The sequence below is a fragment of the Quercus robur genome, chromosome 9 (assembly GCF_932294415.1).
Source record: "Quercus robur chromosome 9, dhQueRobu3.1, whole genome shotgun sequence".
In the NCBI taxonomy this organism is placed as follows: domain Eukaryota; kingdom Viridiplantae; phylum Streptophyta; class Magnoliopsida; order Fagales; family Fagaceae; genus Quercus; species Quercus robur.
Genome location: NC_065542.1, coordinates 9088149 through 9113601, shown reverse-complemented (window position 1 = coordinate 9113601; position 25453 = coordinate 9088149). Strand labels below are relative to the sequence as shown.

The following is a 25453-nucleotide window of genomic DNA, read 5'->3' as shown; positions in this document are numbered from 1 at the left end:
TTTTTTTATAAATATCGATAGAATTTTAATCTATAGCATCCACTTTATGATAATTGCTCTTAACTTCATTTTGTCAAGATATTAATTAATTTTTGGTGTAGGCAAAGTTCGAATCCCTAACCTCTTATTCAAAAACAAAAGAATTATTGATTAAGCTAACTGAAGCCTACTTCACAAATTTTCTTAACCCAAAAAAAATCATTTTGTTTATATTATTATTTTTTTCTTAATAATAATAATAAATAAAACAGAATGATTCCTTTTTATTTTAGCATTTTCTGTGGCCAGCATTCTATTTTTCTAATTGTCTTTCCTAATAAAAATTTTAATATTAGCAAAACTTGCAAATAACGTAGAGGTAGTGCAATATAATTTGCTAGATATTAATTTGAGCCTGAGGTTAAGAGCTGAAAGAAATGGAAGATGGTCATAACTTATAACTAGAAATTATTTGATAAAGCCACTTTTTTTTTTTGGGTTGATGAGAAGATTGATAAAGCAACTTGGAAAATGTCTCTTTCAAAATTTCCGTGCTCAATGACGTGGAAACTTCATTATCAATACACATGTACCACTCGGTCTCTTGCATTTGTCATGCAGAGCATCCAACATATAGTTTTGTATGATTTTTTTTTTACATAATTGATAAATTCCTTGGTATGTGTATCATTGATCAGACTTCATTCTATTATCCATTAATTAAGTCTTACAAACTTCTCAGCCAAACAAAGCCACTCCAACAACAAAAACTTGCAAAAAACTTGGAAAATTATTTTCTAACGATCATCTGTCTATTATACATAAAACTGTTCAGCTATCAAGATACAGGGAGACCACACCAACTACAAGACTTGTAATTCCAATATCAGTCAGCCAAAATTTTAGAAAAAGGAACACAAAAAGGGTATTAATTAGCTGTGATGAGAATACATAATCGGTCTGTGCCACATTTACCCACAAGGGGTTAGCTTCTTATTACCAGCACCCCGAGGATTCTCATCTTTCCAGTCATCCCATCTTCTTGCCTTCTCTACGACAGCATCATCATCTTCATCGTCCTCTTCACCTGGCCTCGGCATTCGATTGTCCTTGTACCATGAGTGATTGGCTTCCTCCATCAATTTCACATTCCGCTCTTGCCATTTGTTCATTATCTCCATCTCTTTTAGACCAGCTTCCTCTATGCTCATGGTTGGCAACCTTGAACAAAATATTCGATTTAGCATCTAAACATGGGGTGTTTTAAATAACAGAAGAACTGCTTCCTTTAAGTAGAAGATTAGTATTCCATAAATTCTCTCATTTTCATAAGAGAGAGATCTTAGCAATCATTTTCATTCTACCCTTCCTAATTTAAACAAAAGCAAAAAGTTGCAAAACAAGAAACCGGGCTTTGCCTTTCCTTGTAGATGTATATATTTATTAGGCAATAAAATTATACCTGTGAGTAGGTTGAAAAACCTGAGCTGCCATCCTTTCCCTTTCACTTGTAAAGCCTCCACCCACAACACTCGCTGGACCAAATATCATTGGCTGGTGTTTGTGGTCATGTACTTCAGAGACCTTTGCTCTACCTTCTAGAACATCTTGAGCAAATGCAGCGCATGTGATAGGTTGTGCTGGTTTGGTATACCGAGCTCGGACTGCAGCATCACGATGCCAAGCTTCTACTGTCTTTGTGCGATTATCAAGAACATCTTGAGAGAACTCCTTGTCCCCTTCCTGAATCATACAGAGTTCAAGTTAGAAGTGTTGTATGTACAAATTTCAACAGACACATACAAATGCATAGCCATAAACTGCATAAAGCTAATAATCTATCAATTTGACCAACTATTACTACAAAATACCAACAAATAAAAAGAAACAAAAACAACCATATATATGCGTTGAAGTGTAAGTGTATGTGACTAGACCATGAACCAGCATGCAACATATACACCACTAACAAATTTACAGTCTTGAGTGAAAAGCAAATTATCTAGTAGAATCATTTAGTAAGCTTATGTATAAATACAGACCGGGTAACTCACACCAACCATATTAGTACCTTCGATTTCTTTTCCTTTACAGCACAGAGAATTTCTTCCTCCTCCTTCAGCAGTTTCAGAAGATCAAAGGTCTGAAAATAGTCACATGGCATGAAGATTTAATGAGATCTTAAACTAAGAAAATAAACCTTGAACTTAGCAGGTTATATTGAAGACATAACTAACCTTACAGATTGCCAAAGAGATGGTGGTAAGCCAGGCCTGCACAAGGAGAATAATATGATTTCAGTCAAACTGCAATAGCTTCAAAAAAAAAAAAAAAAATGTAACTTGACATTTTAACAAAATAAACCAGGCATACTTGATGGCATAAGTTGAATAAAATTTTAAGCCTTCACAATGCATGATTAATTGATTACTCATATAATTAGATTTATCCTGAAACTGTTAAGAGTAGAGAGAGCAAGGTAACTTTCTTTGCTAAAAGAAAAAAGAAAAAAGAAAAAAGTCTGAAACCATTTTGATTTAAATTGAAAAAAAAAAACCATCATTCTTAATAATTAATAGAGAACAGAACATTTAGATCACATTTGCAAGACCAAGGAATGCATTTCGTTGGGTAAAAACCACAAATTGGTGCTTATGATATTTGCTGATGGCAATCTCAAAAATTGTCAGTACACAAAAGATCCAGTCAAATGTCAGTAAATGCATTTTAAAACCTTTTAGATCTTATTGATTGCACCAGTGAGGTGTAAGGTGATGTCAACATACTCTGGGACATGACCTGATCAGGCAGAATCACAAAAGGAAATCTTCAAAAACAATTAAAATCGGTAACATTTTTTCTCCTGAAGGTGGGGAGACAACAACTTTGATAAAAGTTTAAAATAAAGTTTCCTAGAGTTGACTTTCTGCATTTCAGGGACATCCCAGCACTCACGATATGAAGCAAAAAATAACAATGGAGTACACATAGCAGCACCCGAAACAAATGACCAATCAGCTAACCTCTCTTTCTTCTTCTCCATCATCATCCAGCTCATCTTCCTCTCCTGCCTCAACAGGAGTGGATAAGGCAGCTGCTTTGGTAGAACGTCTACGCCGCTCCTTCCGCTCCTTTATTTCCAGCAATTTTGCTTCTGCAGCTTTTTGGCGTTTGAACCGAGCAATCTAGATACAGGCACAAGATGAGTAAGTACTATATTACAAGAAGAATCTGCCATTCCACATTTTTAACCACCATAATATGCTGCAAATGCAACATTCATGTCTTGGGAGATTACAAAAAGGAGAACAGAAAAATCGCATAGGCTTTGAACCTTCGGGGGTTTGAGTCATAACATAAAAATTTGTGCTTCTCATATATTGAACAATTTAAAAAAGAAATTAAATTAAACCTACCTTGCGAGCCCTCTGATCAGCAGGTGAATTTGGAACTCCTTGCGTAGATGCTTCTAATTCCTCCTTTGGTACAAGTTCCATTGCCTCACATAGTGATATAAATTCCTTGAAAAAAAAAATGTTGCCTAGTGTCAACAGTGACATAACAACTTTTAATTTAACAAAGCTTTGAACTATTCTTCAGGTGATGAAAAGCATTCACCTTTAATTTTTCCTGGGAAGCCTTAAGAATCTGTATCCTGTCATCTTGTGCAACTTTTTCAGTCAACTCAGCAAGATAAAATGGCACCTGAAGGCAAGAAATTCATGAGAGCTTCCATATGAATGAAACCAAACTTGAGAACTACCAAGTTTGCAACTACACTATCTTCAGCTATTATAACAACCATAAACATTGTGATGATGACCTTCTAAAGATGCACTGAAGTCCAATTATACCCATAAAAACATTTTCCCCATTCTCAGTTACAACTTTTCAAAAGAAAAATTCATGTCAGTCAGATCATAATCATGCACCAAGAAGCAAAGTTATTTTTTCGTGTCTCCTAGACTAATGAACCTAAAAAAATCAAAGAAGGTTCATCGTATCTAAATCTCCTAAATAAAGACGTTGCTCATTCCCAAATGATTAATGATTGTGGTTCTATATATTTAAAGACAAAAGGATAAAGCCACAGCAGATGACCAGTTCCATAATTTCAATCACTGGTATAGAAATACTTGCAGGTTCCAGTAGAATGACAATGTTTGGATTTATGCCAAGATCTGTCGTAGGACCACTTCAATGATAGAAACACTTAAGGATCCTTCAAAATGATAATATTCAGACTTATGCCAATAATTGGCAGATGACCAATTCAATCATGCAATGGAATTTTTTGTTGGATAGGAAAGTAATATTTTTATTTAGACCAAAGATTACAACTGAATATATGGAATGTGTACTTAATGGAAAAAATTTGACTAAAAGGGAAATAATCTAGGAACTCGAGTTAATTAGAGAAAGAATGGCCACTTAACGTAGTCATCAAACCAAAGAAATATGTTAAAAAAAAAAAAAAAAAAAAGCTTAAGCTCCATCAAGTGTGTTTGAATCCTTCAATCATTAGTCGATTTCATTCTTTCTAACTAGTCCACATTAAGCACAAAGGAATCACATTCCAAATATCACCATTTCAATGTCTAGCTAATCGCCACTTCCAAAAAGCCAACATATCAATTAACCCCCTAAGCATGACCCACTGCAGCCCAAATAAACATAACACTAAAGACCATAACTCTATGAGCGTATCACAGTATAGAAGCAAATGATCAACTTATTCCCCATCCTTCTTACAAATGCAAAACCAGTCCACAACGATTATGTTTCTTCTTTGTAAATGATTTTTCCTCCAAATTCAGTGTTAATGACAACAGAGTCACCATCAGCATAAATCTAAATTTAAGTATAACATTTTTCCATAAATAAATGTTCCACCGGCAAAATTCAAAAATCCAGTTCAAACTAAAAATGAATTTCAGTTCTCAGTACCCTATGGAGAGCTTATTAAAAAAAAAAAAAAAAAAAATCCTGTAATGGCTGATTTAGGAAAGCTTCACATTTTATCAACTTCTTTTTTCTTTCCTCTTATTCATCAAAAGAAAAAAACCAAGCTTTTTTTTTTTTTTTTAGCTTCATTTCTTTCTAGTAGAATATTAAGAGTGCAATTAAATCTTTTTCCAAATTAAAAGCAGTACACTTTCTTTTTCCCTCTCGATTAATTCTCCTTTCACATTTTCTCATGAATCAAATATAGCACTAGTTTCTTCCTCTTCTCCCTTTTACCCACCATTTCTTTTTGATAAATCAAACGTTTCATTAACAGTGCATAGGGAGTGAGGAAATGAATTCAACAGAATAGATTGAAAGGGATTTTCTTTAACACTAGTAAGGAATTAAATGGCTATTAGGACCTCCTAATAATGGGAGAAACAATCATTCCTTTAATAAAATATATAATGCAATGACTGTTTCGAAAGAAGAGCCCTTTGGACTCGCCTCTAGCACGGGTAACCGGCCCCACACGCCAAAACCTGTTGCCGGGTAATCCAAGGGACCTTCACCCGTGACGAGCTAAGCAGTTATAATACCAATTCAAATCTTTCTATCTCCAATCCATTCCTTCTTTTATAAACTCCCAAAACACCCTAAAAGAAAATTAACCATATCCCATATCCCATTTCACTAAATTTCATTCTTTTATGAACTCTACAAAGAAAAAGAGAAAAACCCAATTCATTCCACGAATTAAAATTCAATAAAGTAAAGCTAAAAACCAAGAATTACCAGGAGATATTTGAGATTGGTGGTGCTGATATCTTCCTTGGTCTCATTAGTTGAGAACAACCCAAGCTTATTTACCATGTCCTCGCATTTCACCAGAGCCTCCAAACCCTTCTTCACCACCTCCTACAATTTTTTCCAAATTTCCCACAAAATTCAAAACCCTAAAACCCCAAATTCCCAAAACAAAAAATATCTTAAAATTGAAAGCAATTTTCAGAGAATTGAGTGTACCTGATCGGCGCCGGAGTCTGTGGCGGTTGAATGGATCTTACGAGCTTGTTCAAACAGTGTTGGAAGAGGAAGGTCCTCCATTTTTGTTTGCATTCACTCACCGGTGAGATTATCGAAACCCTAGAAATTGAAATTAAAATGGGAATTGAATCTGAGGGATGGGATTAGAAATTTGGGGAAATTGAGAAGGGTAGAATTGAGATTTGAGAGGATCTGAAAGAGGGAGGGTGTAGAAAATTTGAGTAGAGTTCGGGAGCGGCCAGTGGGTGGTATTTATCGCCATAGGCGCATGTTAGTCATTTCCACGTGTTGGGTGTGGAGGAGTGCACTGTTGCATATTGTGGTCACCCACCTACATATTTGCCACGTCATCAAAAATAGAGAGGTACCCATTTGGATTTTGGTATAGTCGGGTTCAAATCACAAAATTTTTTTTATTTGGTGAAATATGATTTTATTAATTGAAGTAACTGAAATCCAATGATATACATAAACCTAAACACACATAACATAATAAAGACTTTTTTTTTTTTTTTTTGGATAGATGACACAATGAAGACTATATACATATTAAATGAAAGCTTATGGTTATAATCTCAAATTCATAAGAACTAATATTTTCGTCACAATTTATGTTAACTATCATGAATCTGCAAATTTAGTTGTTCCAAAACAGTAATATTAGGAATACAACTAAAGTCACAACTTTTTTATAACTTGTCCACATGGCAAGTTGTGAGAGGTGAAATTGTGGACTCACCACTTTTATTCTGTCAATCACAACACAACACATGGACAAGTTATGGCTTTAATTGTGGTCCTAACTTTTACTCCGTCAATTACAAACTAATTGAACTAGATTTTTTGGATTGTTGGGGGTTCTAATTAGCTCAACTTGTAAAATCTCTGATAGTTGAATAAAAAATCTGGGATTCAATTTTCGCCTACACAAAAAAATCGACTGATATCTTGGTCTGATAATGAATTGCTATCATCAAAAGCGAACACCATAGGTTGAAACTCTCGTAAAAAGAAAAAGATTGTTTGGATTGCTATGTCAAGTGCAAATCAAACTGAGACCGATCTCCTATGAATCCCACGATCCCACCAACCAGAAGCTCAAGTTTGGCAAATAAATTCTATGTCCAAAATAGACTTTCCCCTTTTGCTAGAGGGCTTTCACAACACCCCCAAGTTGCCATAAGAGTTAGAAATATCTAACATTAATGAACACTAAAAAACTCAACACATATACCTTGTTTCTCATATTCATCAAGTTCAACATTGGGTTTTATTTTATTATATATATATATATATATATATACAAGATAGAAATTTTATTCTAGCTTAATCTAAGTGTATATGTGTGTGAAACTCCATCTTGGAGACTTAAACTCTGGCCCTTGCCTCCCCACACCCCACAAATATTTATACTTGTAGAATGACCAATACACCAAGGGTACATGGTGGTAACAATGGGTATTCTTTTAATTTAGTCACAGTGTTAAGTCCTTATTTTTTGTTAGGTTAATTTCGAGCCAATTTGTTTGTAATTATTTTAATTTATTGTAATTTGTGGGTTATATGTAATTGGGTAGATATACTTGAGCTAAAGTTACTGTTGTTGAGAAGGGTATTTCGTTCCCACGAAATACTCAATAAACCTCTACTTATGTAAAAGCATATAGAGTATGATTATATGTGAAAAAGCATCTACCATACCTGAAATATTAAAATTAGTAGATATGATAATTGGTTGCAATTATAATGAAAGAGTAGTATGCACAAAAAATATGCAAAAAGAATTATCCCAAATGAAGTACCTACCTGATACGACTGCAAGTTTGGTTGGTTCAAAGCTGCATTTATGTGAGTTATGCTCAAAACTCTCTAATTATTCTAGTGAGGTTCACAAGGACTCTTTTGTAAAAAATCAAAGAAAAAAATTCATCAGATGATTTTTTTTTTAGCTTACCAAACAAGTTTTTTATTCTAAAATATCAATAACAATAATATTGTTTGTTGTTTCAGTTTTTAAAAGGCGAAACTACACTATTAGTTCCTAAAGTTTACTTACCGAGTTCTATTAGTATCTTAAATTTGAAGTGAGTGCTATTGGCCCATTAAGTTTAAAAAATGAGCGTAGTTGGTCATTCTATTAATAACCATTAGTCTAATACTTACTTAGCTAACAAAACTATGACATGTCAAATTTTAAAGTGATATGGCAACAAATTTAATATTAAAAATCAAAACACAAAATCTGACTCATTAAAAAATCCATCTACCCATTACTAATCCATTTTAAGTGACCTATTAAGACATACATTCCCAATTTAAAACCTCATGATTTGAAGAGAGAGATAGAGAGATAAGAGAGAAATGCCATCAACCTTTCACCTTTTCAACAAAACCATCCCGCCTACTAAGGTGGTAAAATGTTCCCCTATTCATTCATTAAGAAAGCGAACCACATTGAAATCTCCCCACCCCACCCCCCCCCCCCCCCCCCCCCCCCCCCCCCCCCCACACACACCAAGGTAGTACTTCTCACCAATTGAACACACAATCTAATACTTTTGGAATTACCAAATGACAAAACAAAGATTAATCTCCTACTGCTTCATCTACTTTCTCCACTTTCCTCTTATCCCGCATCAACAAAATAGCCCTTGAGGCCCCTATAGAACTCACAAGTAGCCAATCTACATGATGACTTCCCCACAAACTCCTCAATAAACCTCTACTTATGCTCTGCATTTCTGTTGTGTAAACATATATAAAAAATCCGCCCTCTATTTTTTTAAAGTAAATTACTGACTCAATCTATTGGAAGTGTCATTCAGCCCTCTTACATTCTGGTATAAAAGCTTCAAAGACATAATTCTATTTGCACTTGCCCTCCCACTAGTGTTTGTTTTTTCTTCTAGAGCCCCCTGGCCCCTACCTCATAATTGACATTGGTAACTAAATTCTTAATTCTCTGCAACCCTTTGTCTCTACATTACCTCTATTAGACTTTCTTGGACTAGGATAAAGACTCATCCTCGTGGGTCTCTTTAGAGTTTGTTTGATTGGGAAAATAGAAAAGTGAAAGGATAGAAAATAGGGAAGGAATAGAAAAGTTGAGAGATAGAAAATATTTTAGTTTTCTCTCATAATATTTGGTTGGGAAAATAGAAAAGTAGAGGGATAGAATATATAATTTATATAATTTTACTCTTATGTCCTTATTATATAATATTAGAAAAAATATTTTTTAATCCTTAAATAATAAAAAATTGTACCTTTTCATTATATTACATATACAATATATTTTTGTATTGTGGGTTCCAGTTAGCTCAACTGGTAAAGTCTCTGGTGGTTGTATAAGAGATCTGGGGTTCAATCCCCGCCTACACCAAAAACTGATTGGTGTCTTGGTCTGATGATAAAGAGCAATTATCAGGAGCGGATGCCATAGGTTGAAACTCTCTCTCAAAAAAAAAAAAAAAATATATATATATTTTTGTATTAAAAGTGAAAACCACCATTTAATTAAAAAAAACTGTTATTTAAGAAAATAAAAATAATCCACAATTAATTTTAAAAAATAAACCAACCAAAACCCATTGATGGGGGGTAATTAATAACACCAATTGCATCAATTTATGATGGGTAGGGAGAAAATAACTGGGCTTCACCAAAATCCATCTACTTCTCTCCTTACCAAACAACCCAAAATCCTATTCTCTCTCATTTCTTTTCTATCTTTTCTATATTACCTCCAACCAAATGTAGCCTTTTGTTGGGCCCAAACACTACAATAAACTTGAGTTTTTTCAACATATTTTTATTCATTATCACTAAAAAAATGTAAATAAAAGCTTAATTTTCTATAGTTGAGTACAACTGTAGAGTAAAAATAAGGAAATTCATATACTTATTTCTGCAGTTGGCATAACTGTTGAAATAAGTATTAAAAAATAGTTGGTTTTTAGTTTTTTTTTCCTCAGGCATCATGGTAAAAGGGCGTAAAAAAAGATTAAATAGGGAATAGTTTTATTTAGGAGTGTGCAGCCAATCCGCCAAAATTAACCCAACCCAACCCAACTCGCTGGGTTGGGTCGGGTTACAATTTTTTTTTATGGGTTTGGATCAAAAAATTCTAAACCCGCCAACCTGACCCGACTAGACCCATCCATATATTTAACATATATTTAAAATATATTATATAATTAATAAATTTTTTTAATGTATAACTGAGTTGTAATATTAGTTTATATATTAATCTATATTTTGTTTATCAACTCAAGAGACAGATGTGATATATTTTTTACTGCTCAATTTAATAATAATAGTAATAAAAAAAAATTGTCTAACTTATGGATTCAACCCAATACAACTTAAGGGTTGGATTGAGTCAGGTTGAATTAGACTTATGTGATGAGTTGGATTAAGTTAAACTTACACGATGGGTTGGGTCAAAAACTCACCTCAACCCAACCAGCCCAATCCATACACACTTGAATAAAATAAAATAAATTTTGTATCTCGCTCTCGCTCCCGCTCCCGCTCTCTTTCTTAGCTCACATCTTTCTCAACCTAAGGTCCTAAACACAGGTTCTCAGTTCCTCACAGGTTCTCTCTCTCTTCCTTCCTTATGTGTTTTTCTGTTATTTTCTCGGTAACTATACAGAGTTTTTGACTTTGGTTGATTTTGCTTTGCTTCAGATTCACCAAGTTGGTACAATTACATCCAAATCTTGTATACATTCACACTTTTCCCTATCCAAACCTTTGATTAGGTATCTTCTATACATTGATGAATCCAATTTCACATTCTCCTTGAAAACCTAACCTTCAATTTTGTATTTCTTTGTTTTTCCATAGATAGCATAAACGATTTGATTTTGATTTTGAAATTTTTGTAACTGCAAATCTAGAATTATTGTTTATTAATATAATTACTCTTACTTATCACAAAAATGGCTGAATTGTTATTTACCGCCATTGAAGTTGACTTTCTTGACCAATGGAAATGCTAGTTTAAACATGAAATTGAGTTTTGATGATCAGATAATTGACTCTCAATCTTTAACAGTGGCTATACTAGCATCTTTGATATTTGGTGAGTCCATTGGGTTTGTTGGAGGCACAGGGCTTATACTTGGTGTCATAGGACTTTTACTCCTTGAGGTAAACATTGATGTTCCTTCATGTAAATGCAAAATGCCTTTTACCTTCACTTTGATTTTTGGCTTCAGATTATCTCCTTTAATTGCAGACTACTCATAGGAGGAGTTGTGTTAGGCATTAGGCAACTCTGATTTAGATAACTTACCCATCATGATGTGATGAGGAAGTCAATGATAACACTTCCTCAACTATAGAATAACTTTTGATAAAGCCATATGTTTTTAAATTGATATTTCCTAACTGCTGCGTTAAGTTGATGTATTTCTCATTGCTAGACTCCTTGACTGGAAGTGGAAAACATTTACTATCCTTTAACCGGTCTGTGCAAGGCTAGACATAGAGTATGTGTGCCAAGTGCTTGAGGAAATTACCCAGAGAGTAAATAATAAATTAAAAGGAAAACAAAGAATAAGAGATTTGTGGAGGATAATTAGTTTTTAGCTTTAATAGTTTAGATTTAAGTTGTAAATAGACGGAATTTCCAGGAACTAACTTGTGGACAATGGATATTTGTGGGCTAGAAGTTACCACAAATTATTTTGTCAGACTTCAATTTTTCACATACTTGCATCATACAAGGCCTGCAGTAGTCCTCTGTGGCTCTTATTACTGGGAACAAATAAACTACTTCATTTTCTTTTACTTCAGTCCATGTTTAGTGCACTTGTTTTGATATGAGTAGGAATGCTTTTCAGAGACTAATATGAGTGGGAATCAGATAAGTTGCCTAAAATCCCTCCAATGAGTCTGACCCTAGGTTATATGATATTGACAGTAGTATTAGTTTTCTATTGGTTTGAAGGATAGGTACTTTTAGTAATGAAATGTCCTTAAGATTTAAAGTTGAAAGGAATATTTCATTAAGTCCATGCTTATATGGAGGTGATTGGGCTATAAAGTTGTAAAATGCGTGACCCTTATAGTACTGTGCTGGTTGTCCACCTCAATTTGTGATGTCTTAGTCTGAATTCCATCTCCAACTATGATAATTGGAAGGCCAGAACTAATCACAGTAGGTGGCTTTTCAAAGTTGGGTGAAAAATTTAGATAGAAAGCTTAGTGCAATTAGGAAATTTGCTTTGACAAGAACAAGAATGATAGTTATGTTCATTGTTTTTACCTGCCTACTGTTTGCTAGTCTTTGTTGTAGTTTGTTGTATATCCTACAAATTGAAGAACCCCAAGTTGCAATGAGATCTATAATTGCTATGTTTACACTCTGTTTTGTTAATGCAAACTGAAAGAGGGTGAAAGGCAAGGATAGAAGAGAAGGAAAGGAAGCGGTCCTCACAACAACCCCCCCCCCCCCCCCCCCAATCTCTCCCCACTTTTTCTGATTTAATTTTAAATTTGTTAAGGTGAAGGACAGAAGGGGAGCAAAAAGGTTACCTATCCACAAAAAAAAGGGAAGTAAAAAGTTGGTTTAGGAAAATATAGTATTTCTTACTACCATAGTTTCTTGACTTGTTTCTTTTTCCACCTTATCCCCCTATCATAGTTGCTTGGCAGAAGTGTCAAGCACACTTAAGTGCACAGACCTGCCGGTGCAAGTGTGCATTTGGTAACCTTTTCCCAAAATCACTTTTGGGCCTCATTAGACAAAAGTGCTTTGCACATAAGCACCAATTTGGCAATTATGTAAAAAGCACTATTTCAGGGTCGTTCTGCAATTCAAGGGTCTCTTCTGTTTTTTCTTATTTTGATTATTTGGCTAGGTACAAATTTTTAAAGCCTCATTTTTTAAGATATAGCTTTACTTTTATGTAACTTATTTTTAAACAAATAAACCCATGAAAATAAGCTCATTCAAACAGATGGTAAAAGTGCCAACAAAATACTGTCAGAAATTATGAAACAGAACCTGTTTGGGCTTTCTTCGCTTTCTTGATTTGCTTTTTATTAGATATGGAGCTGTATATTGATGAGTAATCAAGTTCAAAAGGTGGGGGTTGGTTCCAATCATTGGTTTTTTCTTTGTTTCAGTGTTGATTTTGTGCATGGTTTGGTGAGCTTGATGGTGATGTGTTTACAATTTCTATTGGCTTATTGAGTCATCAATGGTGATGACTGAAGTTAGGACAAGGTTGGCAGTGACAGTGGTAGGTGGCTAGAGGTAAGTGGTGGCAAAGATGATTTTAAAGTGTGGTTTGCTGTGATGGAGATGGAGATTATTGGTGAAAAGTGTTGGCTTGGGTGGATTATGAAGGCAGTCATGAAGAGCAAAAGGGAAATTCTCACATTAATCTGGTGCAAGGAAGGGCTGGGATAAGGAGATCTAATTGTCAGTGGCACCCATTTCATATTATGTGGAAAGATAGAGAGAAATCTCATTACTTAATGAAAGATTGTGTTTATTTCCCCCGAAAATCTTTGAATGAAGTTTGTTTTCTGTTTCATCTCTACTCTATGGCAGACTCTAATTCAATCCAGAGTAGCACAAGCTGCAATACTTGTGAAATATATGATTAAAAATTTTAAATTTCTGTGAAAGCCTAGTGAAAATAAATAACTTGTTGATGTAGGTTGAGTAACACACTCAAGTATGGAGGTGGCTAACTCTCTCAGTTCCAGAAAAGAATTAGAAGCTTGCTGCTGCATGACCTGACCAGAACAGAAGGGGTGACAGCATTCAATTCGTAATGACTTTGTGGTAGAGATTTTATAGGTGCGGTTAGGTAAAATTTATCATTATAGATATATGACTACTTGGCTCTTATTTTTTGTTGTGTCACTTCTCCATATTTTCTATGTTAATTGCTTATATTTTGTCTCTGACTTCCACACACCTGGTTGTAAGAGTTAGTTGATATTATGTTATGTTCAGTTAAAGATTTTCTTGTTGGTTAATTACTTGTACTCATTGGCTCATTGCCATACCTGTAAGAGTAACTTGATGCCTCATTTATTTATAAAAATATTGAGTATCAAGCCTCTAGCACAAGAAAATTCTGTACATATAAATTTGGTTAGGGATATTCAATTTATTGCAATTTGATTAGATTTAAATCAGTAGGCCTCATGTATTAAAATATTAGTAGTTTCATGAATGGACGTGAGCTAGATATTTATTTTAGCAGTTCAATTAGCAAGAAAATGAAGCCTTTAATGAGTAGTTATTACAGGCATTGTTCACATTACCAGTGCATTTACTTTCATAAGAAGAACTCTATTATGTATCATGATGACTTAGTATGGTTGACACAAGTTGTTTACTTAGCCCTTGGGAATTTAGGTGACGCAAATTTAGCGCATTGTGCATTTTGGTCATAAGGTTTTTTTTTTTTTTTTGGTGAAGCAGTTTTGAAATGTTGAGAGCCAAGCAGATCAGGCTCGTACAAGAAGAAGAAAAGAAGAAGAAGAAAGATATGGAAGAGCAACAAAAAATTGAAAGGGATAAGAGGGTGCATAGGAGGAACCGTGAAGGCACTAAACTTTTGCTTCCTGAAAAGTGTCAGTACAACAAGAAAAATCAGCCTAAAGCTCAAGACAAACAGGTATTCTATAAACTAGCTTGTAACCCCATACAATGCATGAGATTTTTATTTAAATAAAATTTTAAATACTGTTTATTTAGTCTTAATGGAATGATGAAAAGTATAACATAAATTATTATGAAATTATATCTTGATATGATATATTAATGTTAAAGTGCCCCAAAAAAAAAAAAAAAAATTTTTTTAACATATTTGAAGGGATTCTGATGTAAAGCTTAAATTAAAATAACCTAGGCTGACTATCATAATACAAAAACATGCAACTGAGATTATATATTAATTTGAAGAAGGCAATAAGACTTGCAAAAATGAGTTTTTTTTTAATCATTTTCAGGCCTCTTTCCCACCTTCATTGAAGCTGCACCAGATGAAATCATCACTTGAACAAAACACGTTCTCACATTCACCACAGAACACAGAGGTAAGATTCTGTGAAGCATCAATTAGTTAAGCCTTTTGAAAGGTTATCTATTTATTTTTAAAACTTCAAATATTTATTTGTTTTCCTTTTGTTTCAATGTATTAAACAAATCATAGTTGGTCAGCCCATATGTAAATAAAGTGTTACATTAACAATAACAGCTGTGATGATAGAGTTAGCAGTGGTGGAGGACATTGCAGTGGTAGCAGCATGGTTTGAAAGAGGTTTAAGGTGGAGAACTGTATAATTATGTGTTTAACAAAAAAAAAAAAAAGTATAGACTATGGCTCAAAAGATTTCATGAATCTCAAGAATGATAACTATGCCAACAAAGAGAACAGTGCTATTTGGGCAAGTATACTGAGAGCTCGTGATTTGGTTGTAAATAGTGGAGTTAAAGGTTCATTGGAGGCTTATAATCCCTCTTTTGCTGCTCGCCAACTTGTATTTGAGCAACTGATTCCTCTCCCACCTATTGTCACTAGCAATGTGCCTTGGCATGAGAGAGCAACTGTAAAAATGGATGAGATCAATGTTTTGAACTCCAAAGATGAAGCTCAAACAGAATCTTTTAAATTGAAGTTGTTCTGGAGGTGGTCTGAATCCTCTAAACCATTTGAGGAATGGTGGGACATTTACTTGTCCTATTTCAACACCCCTGAAGCACTTCAAGGCTTGTTGGATACCTGGCCCAAGTGTTTAAGGATCATTTCAGATATATTTTCTTTGATGTTATCAGAAATAATATACCTTTAATGGGGTTGAGTTACATCTCAGGAAACCACAATGGATCCTTCCATAGATGTTGAACTAGATACCTTATGTAGTATACCAATAGTTGGTTCCAACTCAGAATGTCTTCTTTGTCAAGCTATTATTAAATCTTCTCACAAGTTTACATTTTTCTCTAATCAATTTTCTCCTTTTTCAGGATTTTGCTTCAATGAATCTGACAGAAAAAGATGAAGGAAAAAGAGTGCAAGAAGCTGAAGAACAAGGGGATGATGAAGACATATTTGCCAAGGCTCGTGCTGTACTTGAGAATCTCGAAACAAGCATACCTTCAGCATCATCAAATATGGATTCCGTCAAGCTGAATGAGACCTTACTGTGCATTCGCTCTTATTTGGTCAATTCTGTAGATGAAGTTCTCCTAGATGATGTTGCTCAAGGTCGATTCTATGAACTCTGTCAGTCCATACTCCCCTACATGCATAAAGAAGATGGGATTGAAGGTCCAATTCTTTCTATGTTCATGGACCAATATGAGAATTCTGTCAAAGACCTTTCTCAGATCAGAGATAAAAGAGACAGAATTGAAGCTCTTAATCATATCATCTCTCACACTCCAGATCCTAGAGCAGCATTCAAAATTCAAGTAGCTGATGCTTTGCAAGATTTGACCACTGCATCAAATGAATTGATGCAAGCAGAACAAGAACTTTGCAAGGCTCAAGCCAAAGTCAATAGATGTGTTCAGAAAAAGAATGAGGCTAAGGCATTTGTGGATGGACTGCTCCAACAGAATGAAGAAGTGTCAAGACAGTCCGAGTCTCTTTCTAGATCTGAAGAAGAAATGAAGAACCTGACTATTGAAGTAGTTTTCACTGAGGAGAAAATTAGAAATAACTGGTCACTGATTCGCAGTATGTTAGATAATTTTCAATTCGAGGAATAAACTCTTCTTAGTCTATATTTATTTTCTTTGACTTAATTTTGAAAAGCTAGCTTGTATACCTTTTAACTGTTTGGCAGTTTGCCTTTATAAATATATTTTTTAAGGTTTCAATATGCTCGCACTATAACTGAACTTCTCAATCCTATTACAAATGCTAGTTTTGACCATTTATTTAGCCTTTAATATTTCTTTCCTAAAGTTTCTTATGTGAATAAGCCAATTCATTTCACGAAATTTCCTTTTAGTATGGGGCTAAGGTTTTTATTTATTTATTTATTTTAAAAGTGTGAAGATAAACAGAAAAAACAGCTCAATGATCCATACATTTTTGCCTGCAGCAAGCTATGGGTGTTAATGTTTCTTTCTTCTGGAACCTGTAGATATTACCTACAGTTTCTTATGATATGGTTGATATGTGCCAATTTATTGAAGCTCATGAAAACATACAGGATGTACTTGGTGGTTCAGAACTTAATTAATATAAGTTCATTCAGGTGGATCTTGTCATGTGTTCGAGAAGTTCATAGTTCCTAAATAGGCAATCTTTCACTTTCTAAGTATACTTCAAGCCAACTTTTTGGTCAATCTGTATTTCTCTACATGACTACATGCATGTTGCACAAGAAAAAGTTTTGTTGCTTTTCGAAAGACATATGAAAAGCAAACTGAAAATGGTAATTGGCAAACAAAACAAGAAACTTAACATTTGAAAAGTTAAGGTAATTTGAGTTTTTTTTTTTTAAATGATGTGGCAGTACAGTTAGCAGTTGATGTGGTATGAAAATTAGTTTTTTATTATTTTGTTTGACACATCAAGGATATAGCGGCATAGACTAAATTGACACGGTATTGAAAATGTCATGGATCAAATTGACCCAATCAAAAAATTAGGGACCAAATTGACATATGGTATAAAAGACAGAAACCACCTTTGTAATTTACCCAAAATATAGCCCTAAGACAACACAACACAACATATGCACCAACTCCTTAATGTTAAGGTGGCTTGGTGGGCAATTTGTTTCCCCAAAGAAAGGGGTGGTTTTGGACCTTTTGGCATTAGAAATGGAGTTAATTGGAATAGGAAGCAATCTTGAGGCATCTATGGCACCTTTTGCTAAGGTTGGGTTTTTATGGGTGGCTTGGATCAAATTTATAATCGGTTGGAAGTTATTAAATGATTCTTAATTTCTTATCTATTACTGTAAGAAATTTTGAATTGAAGATCAAAACAACCTAATGAGTATGTCCACAACGAGTCCAATCCAATCTATACATAACTTCTTGTAACTACCATTGTGAAATTCTATAAATAGGGTTTGAGTGTCCAGTGGGTAGAGAGAGTGCATGTGTAAATGCGAGAGAAGAAAAGCTATTTCTCTCTCTCTTTCTGTATCTACTATCTACTCTCAATGAAGAACATTTGTATGAACTCATGCAAAAATTTAGGTTTATTTTAGCATACAAACCTACTTTTTCTATTTTACATACTTTTCAAAACACCATATATCCGATTATCAATTTTACACTACATTTCATTAAAATATCAAATTTTCTTTATTTTTTATTTTTATTTTTATTTTTTTCCCTCTTTCTTCACACATAAAAATAAATAAATACAAAATGAATAATGTCAGTGTACACGACTACTATTGCAAACACATATTTTTATACAACTTTACATGATCTGATGTGAATGAATTTTGAGCTTGATTGGTTAAAATGTGGTACTTTTTCTATTATATAAACTGTAAACACTAATGTAAGTGCTCTTAGGCAATAAATTTGTGCGTCTTACTCTAGTAGCTAACAGCTTAACACCACCATGAGCAAAGACAAGAAATTATTAATGGTATGATATGAGAATTGAATCAAATCCTACCTGTTTAATTGTTTATACACGTTTTATGACACTCGAATCTTATTTTCCCTGATGGGCCTGGAACAAATAAGCCCAATTAATTTTGGCACAAGAGTACACTTTGATGTGGTAGTGCTAAAGTTTAAGAACTTTGCATAATGACCCATGGAAATTTGCTCTTGCTTGGTCTGATGTGATTAATCACATTCAACAAATTACTAGAGGTGTAGATTGACTGATTTGAAAAAGTACCCCATTCTGTGTTTTGATTTTTCTTCTAGTACTGCCATGTTATGTTTAGTGTTTTTTCTTAGCATTGTGAGTTGTTTTTATGTTGCTGGTTTGAGTGGGTGCAGCTTGCTGCCTTGTCTCGTGTTCTGTTTGCAGGTCTCATCTGGTTTGAATAAAATTCTAATTCATAAAATTTTTAAAAAAAAAGGCAAAAAACAAAACTTATTAGCCACTAGACAGTTTCTTATCCCCATCAACAATTATCTCTCTCTCTCTCTCATAAGAAAACATTACAAGATTTATGTGGCCTTAATGACGGTTAAACTTTGCAAAAACAGTGGCAAGGTTGTTCATACAAAATGAAGCCCAAAAATTCTAACAAAAATAACGGTCATTCAGGAAACTAAGATAATAGGAGTAACAACACTACATATTACCTGTTGTGCTTAGGGAATGCAAAAACACTCCCATGGGGTCTTCTACTTGCATAATTGAGGGGAAAATTGTTTTCTTTTGTTAAAATTCTCAGGAGAAACATATGCGTTCAAATTTCAGCCTTAGCCTAGTCTGATGAAGGATTCTCTGGTTAATGGACTACGGCACTGATCTAGACCTCTATCAACTCAGTTCAATTGTAATTTCTCATCTGAGAATCAGCTTTTATCCCTAACTTTATATTGTCTCCAAAACAGCTGTATGCCTAGGCTTGATGCAATCAATACACACAGGAACCAATATCCTCGGCTTCAAGACCAGCATCAGCACAACCAGTGAAGAATAGCTCATTAAAAATGCTGGCCGGGGCAACCTGATCCCTGCTGCTGCCAGTAGGCATAAAAATAGCAGCAAGATTATCAATTTCATTCTCTATTACATATAAGCACAGGATTTGTTATTACTGTACTACCATTCGATTCAATATCCATTGGTGGAACTGCTTTGTTATCCTTGGGCTTGTAACTTTTGAGAAGAAAGGAAAGAGTCTTGATCAAGTTTGCATATTGTTTCACATCTACAGGCACACATAAACAAACATATTAAGACCTACTTCTTTTCCCTTTTCTCTTTCTAAAGAGGGTTTTTGTCTAAGAATATGTAATTTCCAGGTTGGTGTCATCAACATGGAGAGTACATGTCATTCAGGTGGTATGACAAGACAAATTCTTTCCGTAGAGATGGACATCATTACTTATTTCACCAGACAAACCTCATCTATTTTCGTTGCACATAATCTAATACTAACAAAACCATAGGTTCAAATATTGTGAATATACTTTAACATCTTACCAAATGTTCACAAGTTCATACAGAACTACTATCATAATTTTTGCTTCTTTTGATGTGAAACTACTTATTTTAAAGGAGGGGGTGAGATACAACTGGAGATCTGTCCTAAAATTATCTATGCAATCAAGGGAGAGACTAGAGAGGGTGGAAGGGTTCTCACCAAAAGAGCCATAAAGTATCCAACTATTAACCACTCTAAAACAAAGACTAACAATGCCATGATAAACATGACAAACCGCAAAAGAACTTATCCATGTAGCAACAACTGACAGTGGTATCGCCAGTTTTTGACACCAAGAGTGACTGCAACATTAACACAGGCAGGATCTCAATAAAGAATTCGAATGCTTCTGGTCTCCCCTTTAGCCCTTTCAGGATATTCCACAGAACTCCTAGCTAAGTATGGTAAATTTTTTGGTCACTGAGCTTACTATATTTCTTTTACTTTAAACTATCAATACAAGTTTTCTAGTTTTCTAGTCTTCTTTGATAACACATTCAATGTCATCTTGTGGTTTGCTTCCTTTTGCTGCTCTGTATACTTTAGTTGCTTATATTAATGTCCATGCATATTGAATTGGTTAATGGTTAGTGTAGCTTAAAAGTGATTAAGCCACAAATTTTGAAATTTGGAGTCTAAATTAATACCTAGATTGTTAGGTATATTTCTCACATAGAAATGGTTACTCATATATTCAATTGAGAAAGTCTATAGAAGCAAAAATATTCACAACTGCTATACAGATTTTTAATAGTAGATTCAACTTTGAGTAAATTGTCAATTTCCTCCCTATTCCTCTTTTTCTTATCGTACAAATTTGACAGGCAAAGGTAAGGAATGGATTGATGGCTGTCTGAATCCCCTTGTCACTAGGACTCAAGTCACTCAACATGTACCCGTGTGCAAGAATAGTCAATCAAAACTCAAATTATAGCAAGACAACGATATAGGCCAAAAGCAGTTTCTTTAATTAAAAAAATGAATAAAACCAAAAACTCATATGATTTGAAGTATGAACTATTATCAAATTGGTTTGTTTGGTGGAATCCAAAATATCTATCCAATATCATTTTTCCAGGAAAATCATTATTTATATGTGATATTCAAGAGATTTCGACAAGAAATTAATCTTTAAATCTATAAAATGTTACAAAATAATAAAAACATAAGGATATTGGACTGTAACAGCCATAATTAGTTGAAAAATTGCCAAAACAAATCCAAAAACTTGGAATATATCAAACCAGATTATAAAGTAATATTAAACAACAATCATGCTAATTGAAGCAGACCAAAAAAAAAAACAAAAAACAAAAAATTGTAGTACATTACAATGAAGTTAAAACTTTCAAACATGTTTACCAATACCAATACCAAATAATAAAAAATAAAAAACTAAATTAGCATATAACTCCAAAAATCAATTAAGTAGAGTTTAGTTTTTAACGATTATTCCTCTCTACCAAAAAAAGACAACCCATTAAGGTTATAGTGAGCGTTTGGATTGTGCTTATTCTTACGTTTTCAGTTCCACGTTTTTTTTTTTTTTTTTTTTTTTTCTGCACGTGAACAGTAACTTCACATGGGTTCACTGTTCACATACTGTTAACATACTGTTCATGTACTGTTCACGCATTAAAAATATTAAAAATGGGTCCTACGATACTATTCACACATTTAAAAATTATTTTGCTACAGTACTTTCAGTTTTCAGTATTCAGTTTTCAGTTTCAGCAACAATAAACTCAATCCAAACAGACCCATAGTTTAGAAAAAAAGGTATTTAAAACCTTGTACTCCCATAATTTAGTGCACCAAAAAAAGACAACCCATTAAGGTTATAGTTTAGAAAGAAAGGTATTTAAAACCTTGTACTCCCATAATTTAGTGCATGAATAATAATAATAATAATGAATGATAGAAACTAGAAATACCTAGATGCTCTGTTTATGGAGTAGACACGCAGGCAGTGAAAAGTATGTTATCCATTTAATGGGCCCAATTTCATACCAGACTAGGGCTCTTATTTAACATGATGGCCCACTTAATAGTCTATGATCACTATTTATATATATATATATATATATTTTTAATAGACATGATTGTATTTGAATTTATTAGTATATTTCATAATGATTACTTTTAATTTATTTTTAATATTGTTAAAGATTTGATTTTATAATTTTAATTTGACAACAATAAATTTTATCAAATTGAACTAATTATAACCGATTAAGAGCCTTGTAACTCAACTGATTGACATCTCTTATTGTTTTCAAATGAAACATTTAGAATTTAAATATGTTATATCCTGTTGTAACTATCAAATTATAACTAATTATATAACCCCCTAATTATAACATCTTTGAAAGTTCTTTTGAAGGGAAGACAATCGTGTTTGAATGTTGGCAAGATGCATTTATAAGTTGTTAGCTACATTTTAGAAGGTTAACTTTATTATTATTCAAATTTCAATGAGGAGTTTTTAACAATGACACAATGAAGACTATGTCTATATGTTTGCTAAATGAAAACTTATTATTACAATCTCGAATTTGTAAGAAATAATAGTTTCATCACAATTAATGCTAACAATCATGAATCCACATATTTAGCAACTAAAAAAAAAAAAAATCACGAATCCACAAATTTAGAAGCTCCAAAATACATAATATTCTCTTTATAGTAAAAAACTGAACTGACTAGATTGTTATCCACAAATTTAGTAGCTCCAAAATACATAATTCTCTTTATAGTCACAAACTGAACTGAACTAGATTGTTTCATTTGTTTGGATTGAAGTGCAAATTAAACTAGACCGATCTCTTATGAATCCCACCACCCAGAACCTCAAGTTTTTTTTTTTTTTTGATAATCAGAAACTCAAGTTGTTTGGCAAATAAATCCTATGTCCAAAATAGACTTTCCCTTTTTGCTAGAGGGTTTTAACAACACCCCCAAGTTGCTATAAGGGTCAGAAAGATCTAACATTTAATGAACATTAAAAAACTCAACACATATACCTTGTTGCTCATATTCATCAAGTTCAACACTGGGTTTTCTTTTAATTTAGCCACAATGTTAAGTCCTGATTTTCTGTTGGCTTAATTTCGAACAAATTTTTATTTGTAATTCTTTTAATTTATTGTAATTTGTAGGTTATTTGTAATTGGATAGATGTGCTTGAGTTGAAGTCACTGTTGTTTAGAAGAGTATTTCGTTCTCAAAAAATACTGAAGGCAGAGAAAATTGTTGCATGCTCTATTCTTTGGGCAAGTCAATCCCAATTCATTTATTCAGTTCTTATCCATGAAAAACTCTTAAGGGTTTTGAGAGAGCAATATTCAGATAGCCCATTTTATCAAGAGAGAACTATTCCCATTAAAATAGTCATACACATAGCCTTTCTTCCTTCTCTTTCCCTCTCACCATTGTCATATCAATGAGAAGAGATTTTATCTTTAATATCTTCACCATACTTGTGTGCTGAGAGTTGTTTTGAGTTGGGAATCATTGGAGTAATACCACAAATCCAAGGTGACTTGGTGGCTTGCAGTTGATGACTCAACTTACTTATAATTTGGTGATTAGATGGAGAAAGGATTCAACATAATCAATTGCTAGCTGGAGATTAGAGGGCCTAAGTACTAGAATAGCATTAGACTTAGAGGGTTTATTGTGTATATTGTACTACAACTATTCATTTAGTGGATTATTCTTTGATAACGCATTTGATGTAATCTTGGTTTGCTTCATTTTGCTACTTTTTCATATTGCTTTATATGCTTTAGTTGCTTATATTTAATGTCCATGCATATTGAATTGGTTAATGATTAGTGTAGCTTAAAAGTGATTAAGTCGTATAATTTGGAATTTGGGGTCTAAATTAATACCTAGATTGTTAGGTATAGATCTCACATAAAAATGGTTACTTATCTATTCAATTGAGAAAATCTATAAAAACAAAAAATTTCGCGACTACTGATATGACAAATTATTAGTAATAGATTCAAATAAAATCTATTAAAAACTTGTTAATTTAACTACCGTGAAAAATGTCAATTTGCTCTCAATTCCTCTTTTTATTATCGTACAAATTTGACAGGCAAAGGTAGTAATGAATTGATAGCTGTCATTAATCCTCTTGTCACTAGGCTCAAGTCACTCAGCTCCTCAACATGTAACCGTGTGCAAGATTAGTCAATCAAAACTCAAATTATAGCCAGACAACAATATAGGCCAAAAACAGTTTCTTCAATTAAAAAAAAAAAAAAAAAAAAAAAAAAAAAAAAAAAAAACTCATGCAATATGAAGTATGAACTATTATCAAATTGGTTTGTTTGGTGGAATCCAAAATATCTATCCAATATCATTTTTTTTCAGAAAAATCATTGTTTATATATGTCATATATACGAGATTTTGATAAAATTAATCTTTAAATTTACAAAATAATAAAACATAGGTATTTTGGACTGTAACAGCCAGATTAGTTGAAAAATTGCCAAAACAAATCCAAAAACTTGGAATATATCAAACCAGATTATAAAGTAATATTAAACAACAATCTTTTTTTTTTTTTTTTGGTAGAAATATTAAACAACAATCATGCTAGTTGAAACAGACCAAAACAAATCAAAACAATTGGAGTTCATTACAATGAAGTTAAAACTTTCCAACATGTTTACCAATACCAATACCAATACCAATACCAAATAATAATAAAAAATAAAAAAAATAAATTAGCATATACCTCCAAAAATCAATTAAGTAGAGTTTAGTTCTTAACGATTATTCCTTTCTACCAAAAAAAAGACAACCCATTAAGGTTATAGTTAGAAAGAAAGGTATGTAAAACCTTGTACTCTCATAATTTAGTGCATGAATAATAATAATAATAATAATAATAATAATAATAATGAATGATAGAAACTAGAAATGCCTAGATGCCCTGTCTATGGAGTAGACACGAAGGCTGTGACGTAGAGTATGTTATCCATCTAATGGGCCCAATTTCATATTAGACTAGGGCTTTTATTTAACATGATGGCTTACTTAACTATCTGGGATCACTATTTATATATATATATATATATGTATGTATATATTTTTAACATATATGATTGTATTTGAATTTATTACGTACATTCATTATGATTACTTTTAACTTGTTTTTAATATAGTAAGGATTTGATTTTATAATTTTTTTTTGAGAGATAATTACAACATGCTGTTAACTCCGCAACTCGAATATTTTCTCTTTAGATTCCTAAGCACTTTGTGCATGGAGATGTGCAAATTCAGTTACAAGACCTTTGGCATTTTATAACTTTAATTTCACAACAAGAAATT

At 33.1% G+C, this 25453-nt stretch overlaps 2 protein-coding genes across 8 annotated transcripts; one reads left to right on the top strand and one right to left on the bottom strand.

Annotated features, from left to right (window-relative positions):
* Positions 1-750: 750 nt before the first annotated feature.
* On the bottom strand, positions 751-6195 carry LOC126698774 (PP2A regulatory subunit TAP46). The gene is made up of 9 exons (XM_050396203.1): positions 5953-6195; positions 5722-5844; positions 3598-3684; positions 3396-3500; positions 3003-3164; positions 2217-2252; positions 2051-2122; positions 1442-1722; positions 751-1200 (listed from the first exon to the last, which is right to left on the bottom strand). Exons 1-9 carry the CDS (start codon positions 6043-6045, stop codon positions 951-953), a joined length of 1209 nt encoding a protein of 402 aa, XP_050252160.1. The 5' UTR covers positions 6046-6195; the 3' UTR covers positions 751-950.
* Positions 6196-10437: 4242 nt separating this feature from the next.
* On the top strand, positions 10438-16834 carry LOC126699732 (uncharacterized). Of its 7 annotated transcripts, XM_050397700.1 has the most exons (8): positions 10480-10572; positions 10666-10739; positions 11036-11130; positions 13114-13411; positions 13653-13795; positions 14429-14624; positions 14959-15045; positions 15977-16834. In XM_050397700.1, the coding sequence occupies exons 6-8, from the start codon at positions 14436-14438 to the stop codon at positions 16721-16723; spliced, it is 1023 nt and encodes a 340-aa protein (XP_050253657.1). In that variant the 5' UTR covers positions 10480-10572; positions 10666-10739; positions 11036-11130; positions 13114-13411; positions 13653-13795; positions 14429-14435; the 3' UTR covers positions 16724-16834. The 7 variants fall into 7 exon arrangements, with proteins under 7 accessions (XP_050253659.1, XP_050253662.1, XP_050253660.1 ...); XM_050397702.1 differs by having other exon boundaries at positions 10438-10554; positions 13114-13795; XM_050397699.1 differs by lacking the exon at positions 13114-13411.
* Positions 16835-25453: the final 8619 nt, after the last annotated feature.

Excerpts from the sequence above, each read along its gene's own strand:
- LOC126698774 (XM_050396203.1), bottom strand. The coding sequence starts at position 6,045 with ATGCAAACAAAAATGGAGGACCTTCCTCTTCCAACACTGTTTGAACAA. Across the intron at positions 3,165-3,395 it reads CTGATCAGAGGGCTCGCAAG|ATTGCTCGGTTCAAACGCCA; the intron begins GTAGGTTTAATT and ends GCCTGTATCTAG. Across the intron at positions 2,253-3,002 it reads ATGGAGAAGAAGAAAGAGAG|GCCTGGCTTACCACCATCTC; the intron begins GTTAGCTGATTG and ends CTCCTTGTGCAG.
- LOC126699732 (XM_050397705.1), top strand. The coding sequence starts at position 14,436 with ATGTTGAGAGCCAAGCAGATCAGGCTCGTACAAGAAGAAGAAAAGAAG. Across the intron at positions 14,625-14,958 it reads CTAAAGCTCAAGACAAACAG|GCCTCTTTCCCACCTTCATT; the intron begins GTATTCTATAAA and ends AATCATTTTCAG. Across the intron at positions 15,046-15,976 it reads ATTCACCACAGAACACAGAG|GATTTTGCTTCAATGAATCT; the intron begins GTAAGATTCTGT and ends CTCCTTTTTCAG.